The following is an 8,434-nucleotide window of genomic DNA, read 5'->3' on the forward strand; positions in this document are numbered from 1 at the left end:
TTATCATATGAGGACAATTTTAGCATCCCCTCAGCGTCAGTGACTTCAGTGTCAGTAACTTGGTAAAAATGTCATTGCATGTGTACGTGCCCCCTCGCACCTTGAAATAGCAGTAATACCACGTTCATTGATAAAATGACAAAGTATGGAAAGAGGGGATGGCCGTTTTAGAAGGGGAACGATTTTGACTGTTTTTATTTCAGGGGGGATGCCATCCCCCCTCAACTCGAGTGCTGCTTAGTGGGCCCCCCCCCCGCCTTTCGGGGCCCCAGGCGACCGCCTGTAGGACGGGCCGGCCATGATCGTCATATACCATCAAGGGGGGGAAATGTTACATGGAACTAGGTCAAAACGTGCGATCTATCATGCACAAATCAGCCTAATGTTAGATAGATAACATAACATTAAATGTCTACCATCATCCGATGTCAAACGCCACAGGTAATCATTTATTTCTAAATAAACAGGATTGTCCATCTCGGAAATGTGAATCGCGCTCTCTGCCATGCCTTCTATGGGAAGGCTGTGCTTGGCATTTTCGCCGTTCACACATGAGCCAAATACCGGTAGATACCTGTGTTGCTCCCTTTTACGCATGTCGGCAATTCCCTGCGCGTTGGACTGTGTTATGCTTGTTGTAAAGAAAAGGTCTATAATGCATTGAAATGACATTAGTAGGTGTCATATGCCATCAGACATGGACGTGCTTGGTCTGTTCCGCCGCTGGGGCACCTGCTTGGCTAGCCTGGTGTGGGGCTATTATGGTCTGTGCTTGGTTGGGCCGGGTGTGCTGGTGGTAGGGCGGGTCGGGTGTGTGGGGTGGCTGGGGCCCCCTGGGGGTGGATTTGGGGGCCGCTGCTGTGTGCTGGTAGGCAAACTGGTAGTAGTCGCTCTATGAGTAGAGGGCTGCAAGGGAATTTTCCTGGCTGCACAGTGTACAGGTTTTTTACCTTTGCCTGCTTGCGGCTCTGTCATCATGTGAAGTGCATTGAGTCACATCTTGTGAGAAATGTGCTATACAAATACAACTTGATTTGATTTGATCATTGGCCAGCCTCCAGTTTCATCATGCTCCTATCAACATGGCTGACTACGTCCTTTAACTATGATGGCAGACGAAGACAAGCCATGAAGCTATACCTTGCACATTCATGTATAACATATTTGGCATTTCTGTCACAAAACGAATTGAAATCAGTAACGTAATCCTAAACTATACACTGCATCTGACTTAAACTGTGACTAAACTAAACTAGAACTCATGTTCTGTGCTGCCAACCAATTATGGACTTTTTACAAGTCTACTGTTTACAAGTTTACAATAGGTACTATTATCAATATCTCAACTGGTCCAGATAGTGTTCTAGATTCTCACAGACCAAGGATAAGAGTCAGCTGATCCTAGACCAAGGATAACAGTCAGCTGATCCTAGACCAAGGATGAGAGTCAGCTGATCCTAGACCAAGGATAACAGTCAGCTGATCCTAGACCAAGGATAAGAGTCAGCTGATCCTAGACCAAGGATGAGAGTCAGCTGATCCTAGACCAAGGATAAGAGTCAGCTGATCCTAGACCAAGGATAAGAGTCAGCTGATCCTAGACCAAGGATAAGAGTCAGCTGATCCTAGACCAAGGATAAGAGTCAGCTGATCCTAGACCAAGGATAAGTCAGCTGATCCTAGACCAAGGATAAGAGTCAGCTGATCCTAGACCAAGGATGAGAGTCAGCTGATCCTAGACCAAGGATAACAGTCAGCTGATCCTAGACCAAGGATAAGAGTCAGCTGATCCTAGACCAAGGATGAGAGTCAGCTGATCCTAGACCAAGGATAAGAGTCAGCTGATCCTAGACCAAGGATAAGAGTCAGCTGATCCTAGACCAAGGATAAGAGTCAGCTGATCCTAGACCAAGGATAAGAGTCAGCTGATCCTAGACCAAGGATAAGAGTCAGCTGATCCTAGACCAAGGATAAGAGTCAGCTGATCCTAGACCAAGGATGAGAGTCAGCTGATCCTAGACCAAGGATAAGAGTCAGCTGATCCTAGACCAAGGATAACAGTCAGCTGATCCTAGACCATGGATAACAGTCAGCTGATCCTAGACCAAGGATAAGCGTGTTTCACACACAAAGGGCTGATAGAGTAGTAGTCGGTTCCTTGCTTCCTGCTAAACAGAAAATTGGCATGGAAAATACTCTTGCCATAGTCAACCCAAGAAGAAACCACGAGGGAAAACCTAAAATCACACATCAGCCTATAGGACTAAGTGCCTGAGATTTGCTAGAGTGTCTGCTAAACTGTCCATCCCTTTACTTGAAGAACATACCACTTATTACACCATTAGGGATAACAAGTACATTCTAACAGGAATCAGTATTTAAATGAACACAGGCTAGATATATTAATAACCGTTTATGTTTGACACTATCATTGCACATAATGAGTACGCTTGAGAAGGTCAACAAACCAGATGTTGTTATTTTGGCTACGGTATCTGAGGTACAGTATGCTGCATGTATCACATCTTACCCGTACTTGAGTCCCCACCAACATACAGCACACTGGAAACAAAGGGAAGACCAGGGTTCAAGCACAACTTTAGCATTAGGGAAATACGACTCTTTCATAAAATGACTTCTTAACAGCATCAACAGAAAAATAACTCAGGAACACACCACTGGGAGGTCGTTGAGGTTGGAGACAAAACATCTTGGGCTCTGTGTGTGATACCAGAGTCTAACCAAACAAAGAAAGGTATAGAGGAAGGATACTGGGGATTATGTTACTCCAGAGGTGCATACACAGTATATTCCCAAACAAAACCAGGCACTTTTCTCTCAGTGAGACAGAAACCCCAGAGGATTAGAGTGCAGTTGGACTGCGGCAGTGGAAAGCTGTCATTCTCTGACCCTGATAACAACACACACCTAGGCCTACACATGTTTACACACACTTTCGAGAAGAGAATCTTTCCATACCTCAGCATGTCCTGTAGCTACTCTCCACCCTTTGAGGATCTTACCAGTGAACAACAGTGGAACAAGACTTTAACTATATTCACATAGCTACTGCAACCAATCACAATACTACATACTGTACACCCATGAGCCAAGACCAGTTTATTATGGAATGGAATGGACTTTATGACCCAATTATGACCACTGACAGGTGATACATTAACATTGATCAGGGGCCTCATTTATAGAAAGTACTTAGATCAAATGTTGATCTTACCCGTGTCGTACGTAGAAAACCACGTCAACGTAGTGATTTATACAATTCCAACGTGAGTCGATTTGACCGTGGAAACGATCGTAGCTCTACGTCGAGTATTGACCTTGCGTACGCACATTACCTACTGGTTATGCGGAGTTATTACAGGCATGTGAGCCGTACTGCCTACTGTAATTCATCCAAGTGGCTCGTAATAAAATTAACGATGTTGTTATCAGCCGAGAAAATGAGATTTAAAGGGAACTGATGTTTATGATTGTATTTCAGTATTTCTTTATATCCCTCCGGAGCTGTCTATCTCCCCTTCAACATGCCTAGTGCATTCCACAACGGACCTTGCCTGGCCATGCGCTAAATTATACTGGATTTTCTCACTTTATTCTTTTTTGAAATCACGTTCCTGAGTTTTCGTTCTTTTTCACACCTTCACACAGGCATGTAATGGGCGGTAACAATAGCTGGTTAACCCCACCCCCAACCACTCCCCCTCTAGATTGTCAGCTGTCAATATCTGTCATTGTTAGTCACTGGGTCAGATAGCTATAGCTAACATTATTACCTAGCAAGGTATTACCTAAGCTAATTACCCAGCTTATTATTATGGAGGCGTTATGGTTGTTGTAACTGTTATTTTTACTGTTACTGTCTTTTAATGATACAAAAAAGTCTTCAATCAGAATTTATTTTACAGTACACTCTTATAATATATATTTTTAAATTCTTATATCTTTGGTTCTTCGTCCAACGACAACACGACAACATTCAATTCAGGCTGATTACTAGCTATATCAAGCAGCAGAAATGTGAGCTGTCTGCTCCCCCTGTCCTCTCACAGGTATCAGTTCACCCATCAATCCCCATTGTCTATAGTTGAATAAATCAACATTGTGCAATGCATAACTAAGTTTGTCTTACATTAACATTGCTTTAACAGTTGTCACCCCACACAGTATTAGGCTGTCTGCATTCAGAGCATGGCATACTTGTGTCCTACAAAAACATGGAATCATGGGACAGCAGAAAACATGGAATATGTCACAAGCATCAGCTTTATTTCACTTTTGAACATTGTCAGTAGCATGTCACACCTGTTGGGACAGTTTAGGTGTTCACTGGAAGGGTACAACAGACTCACAGGCATTTGTAAGAGCACAGCATACTGTATACAGACTGGATAACATTACGTTAGCTAATGCTAACGCTATTTGCCGGCCTTCTGCAAACGTATCTGAGACCAAACCGGGCTATTTAACTGCAAGAGATCCTCCGGCAAGAGAATATGTCCACTATGCAGTGAAATCGGCGAAAATTAGTTTCAAAATTCATCAATAATAATGGAAGACTGGACGCTCCCCCGCTTTGTACTACCGCTACTACTCTGCCAAAATGGTGGCGTTAAGGACCATTACTCGGATTTTCGGGTTGCGTGACGTCAACTCCCGGAGCTCTATATGCCACTATATTATGTGTTTGATAACAGGACATCTGTACCATGTGTTCATGTGTTAGCGGGCTGTTCTAAGTGTATGTAAACATTTGTAAAGAATATAAAAATAAACAAATACAAATGATTTAAATCTGAAAAGTTTTAATTACTTTCATTCCTTAAGTGTTCTGAGGAACATCTTTGTTGTGGTAAAACATGTCTGGGTTATTGATTGAATTATTTTCATATTTCAGAGTTATGTTGTCATGACGACACCATTCTTGTTTAGGTCGGGGAGCAAGGACATGAGCCAGCCAATCAGAGCGTTCCCCTCCACCGTAGCCCCTCCCACTGGGTTAAAGCAGCGCTCCAGGTCACACAGGGTCGCCAGGCTGGCCTCCAGTGAAACCTGACATACAGAAGATTATTGAAGATTATTTCTCTCTATATCCTAGGTTTCCCTCTATATCCTAGGTTCTCTCTATATCCTAGATTTCTCTCTAGATCCTAGGTTTCCCTCTATATCCTAGGTTTATATCCTAGGTTTCTATATCCAAGGTTATATCTTAGGTTTCTTTCTAGATCCTAGGTTTATATCCTAGGTTTCCCTCTATATCCTAGGTTTCCCTGTCCTAGGTTTCTCTCTATATCCTAGGTTTATATCCTAGGTTTCTCTATATCCTAGGTTTCTCTATATCCTAGGTTTCTCTATAGCCTAGGTTTCTCTCTATATCCTAGGTTTCCCTCTATATCCTAGGTTTCCCTCTATATCCTAGGTTTCTCTCTATATCCTAGGTTTCCCTCTATATCCTAGGTTCATATCCTAGGTTTCCCTATCCTAGGTATCCCTATCCTAGGTTTCTCTCTATATCCTAGGTTTCCCTGTCCTAGGTTTCCCTCTATATCCTAGGTTTCTCTATATCCTAGGTTTCTCTATAGCCTAGGTTTCTCTCTATATCCTAGGTTTCCCTGTCCTAGGTTTCCCTCTATATCCTAGGTTTCTCTATCCTAGGTTTCTCTATATATCCTAGGTTTCCCCCTATATCCTAGGTTTATATCCTAGGTTTCTATATCCAAGGTTATATCTTAGGTTTCTTTCTAGATCCTAGGTTTATATCCTAGGTTTATATCCTAGGTTTCCCTCTATATCCTAGGTTTCCCTATCCTAGGTTTCTCTATATCCTAGGTTTATATCCTAGGTTTCTCTATCCTAGGTTTCCCTCTATATCCTAGGTTTCCCCCTATATCCTAGGTTATATATCCTATATCCTAAGTTTCCCTGTCCTAGGTTTCTCTCTATATCCTAGGTTTCTCTCTATATCCTAGGTTTCTCTATATCCTAGGTTTCTCTCTATATCCTAGGTTTCTCTCTATATCCTAGGTTTCCCCCTATATCCTAGGTTATATATCCTATATCCTAAGTTTCCCTGTCCTAGGTTTCCCTATCCTAGGTTTCTTTCCCTTTCCTAGGTTTCTCTCTATATCCTAGGGTTCTCTATAGCCTAGGTTTCTCTCTATATCCGAGGTTTCCCTGTCCTAGGTTTCCCTCTATATCCTAGGTTTCCCTATCCTAGGTTTCTCTATATATCCTAGGTTTCTCTCTATATCCTAGGTTTCTCTCTATATCCTAGGTTTCCCCCTATATCCTAGGTTTATATCCTAGGTTTCTATATCCAAGGTTATATCTTAGGTTTCTTTCTAGATCCTAGGTTTATATCCTAGGTTTATATCCTAGGTTTCCCTCTATATCCTAGGTTTCCCTATCCTAGGTTTCTCTATATCCTAGGTTTATATCCTAGGTTTCTCTATCCTAGGTTTCCCTCTATATCCTAGGTTTCCCTATCCTAGGTTTCTCTATATCCTAGGTTTCTCTCTATATCCTAGGTTTCTCTATATCCTAGGTTTCCCCCTATATCCTAGGTTTATATCCTAGGTTTCTATATCCAAGGTTATATCTTAGGTTTCTTTCTAGATCCTAGGTTTATATCCTAGGTTTATATCCTAGGTTTCCCTCTATATCCTAGGTTTCCCTATCCTAGGTTTCTCTATATCCTAGGTTTATATCCTAGGTTTCTCTGTCCTAGGTTTCCCTCTATATCCTAGGTTTCCCTATCCTAGGTTTCTCTATATCCTAGGTTTCCCTCTATATCCTAGGTTTCTCTCTATATCCTAGGTTTCTCTATATCCTAGGTTCATATCCTAGGTTTCCCTATCCTAGGTATCCCTATCCTAGGTTTCTCTCTATATCCTAGGTTTCTCTATATATCCTAGGTTTCCCTGTCCTAGGTTTCCCTCTATATCCTAGGTTTCCCTATCCTAGGTTTCTCTATATATCCTAGGTTTCTCTCTATATCCTAGGTTTCTCTATATCCTAGGTTTCTCTCTATATCCTAGGTTTCCCCCTATATCCTAGGTTATATATCCTATATCCTAAGTTTCCCTTTCCTAGGTTTCTCTATATCCTAGGTTTCTTTCCCTTTCCTAGGTTTCTCTATATCCTAGGTTTCTCTGTCCTAGGTTTCTCTATATCCTAGGTTTCCGAGAGAGAGAGATACCTCAGTGGTCGTGGTGGTCCCAGGCTGCAGCAGGTCTCTGATGGCAGCACAGCAGCTCCTCATCTTCTCCTGAAGCATCTTCAACATAAACACACACACACCACTTACAATACACACAGTACGCGCACGCACGCTCTTGCGCTCGCTCACTCACTCACTCACTCACTCACACCTACCTGTGTGTGAGGGTTGGAGGCGGCCATCTTGTCGGGGGTCTTGGTGCGTCGTTGTTTGGGGGAGGGGGGGGCCATCTTGTCGGGGGTCTTGGTGCGTCGTTGTTTGGGGGAGGGGGGGGCGCTGGTGGGCGGGGGCGAACACACTAGCTCCGTCCCCAGACACGCCTGGCACAGCAGCCCATGGACCGCCCTCAGCCTATCACAGGACAGGGACGTCAGCAGGACTGTTCTGTGATTGGGTGATGCCATTCCTACCTGTCCTCTGATGCTGTTGCTAACTGTTCTCTGATTGGGTGATGCTGACCCAGCAGTCTTCTGATTGGTTGATGCTGACATCTACCTGTCCTCTGATTGGGCTAGGACAAGTAGCAACGGCGTCAGCCAATCAGAAGACAGGTAGCAACGGCCTCACCCAATGAGAACAGAGGTAGTCATCGTCAGCCAATCAGAGGACAGCTAGGTCAGCATCACACAAGATAAAGAAAACATCCAGAATCAACCTGTCCCCTTCATACCAGTCCTCTGATTTCTACCTCCACCAGCCTCTACTGTGGTACAGGTGTGAGGAGGGAGGAGCTACACACAGGCAGGTAGACAGACAGGCAGGCAGGCAGGCAGGCAGACAGACAGACAGGCAGGCAGGCAGGCAGGCAGGCAGGCAGGCAGGCAGGCAGACAGACAGGCACCTCTCCAGGCTGACGGGGCGTTGTCCACACTGCAGCTCCACCACAGAGTTGGCCGTGGCCCTCATGGGGGACAGAGGAACATTGTTCAACCCAAACAGCAGCAGGATCTGGGGGGGGGGCGAGAAAAGGGGGGGAGGGGGGACAGAGAGGAGGGGGGGAGAGACTGTCAGACAACCTGAGAGGAGAGGAAAGGAAAAGAGAGGAGAGAGGAGAGGAGAGGAGGGGAGAGAGGAGAAGAAAGACTGGTACCGTGTCCTGGGGGTCCTGGGGGGGGCGGAGGAGGGTGGGGCAGTGCCACTGGATACACAGCTGCTGCCGGGTCGCCAGGGACCAGGGGTACAACTCTGCCCCCGCCT

The 8,434-nt window shown here is 44.5% G+C and overlaps 1 protein-coding gene across 1 annotated transcript in view; it reads right to left on the minus strand.

Moving 5' to 3' along the window:
* Window positions 1-4,917: 4,917 nt before the first annotated feature.
* The window catches only part of cfap54 (cilia and flagella associated 54), a gene marked incomplete at both ends in the record, with an annotated part of 69,704 nt that continues 66,187 nt past the window's right edge, over window positions 4,918-8,434 (minus strand). Inside the window, 5 exon segments of the mRNA XM_080538506.1 lie at window positions 4,918-5,070; window positions 7,217-7,294; window positions 7,393-7,588; window positions 8,079-8,185; window positions 8,328-8,434. The exon segment at window positions 8,328-8,434 is cut by the window's right edge and continues 22 nt beyond it. Coding sequence (XP_080394632.1) covers window positions 4,918-5,070; window positions 7,217-7,294; window positions 7,393-7,588; window positions 8,079-8,185; window positions 8,328-8,434 — 641 coding nt within the window.

The sequence above is a fragment of the Nansenia antarctica genome (genome assembly GCF_963989245.1).
Source record: "Nansenia antarctica genome assembly, chromosome: 8".
Classification (NCBI taxonomy): domain Eukaryota; kingdom Metazoa; phylum Chordata; class Actinopteri; order Argentiniformes; family Microstomatidae; genus Nansenia; species Nansenia antarctica.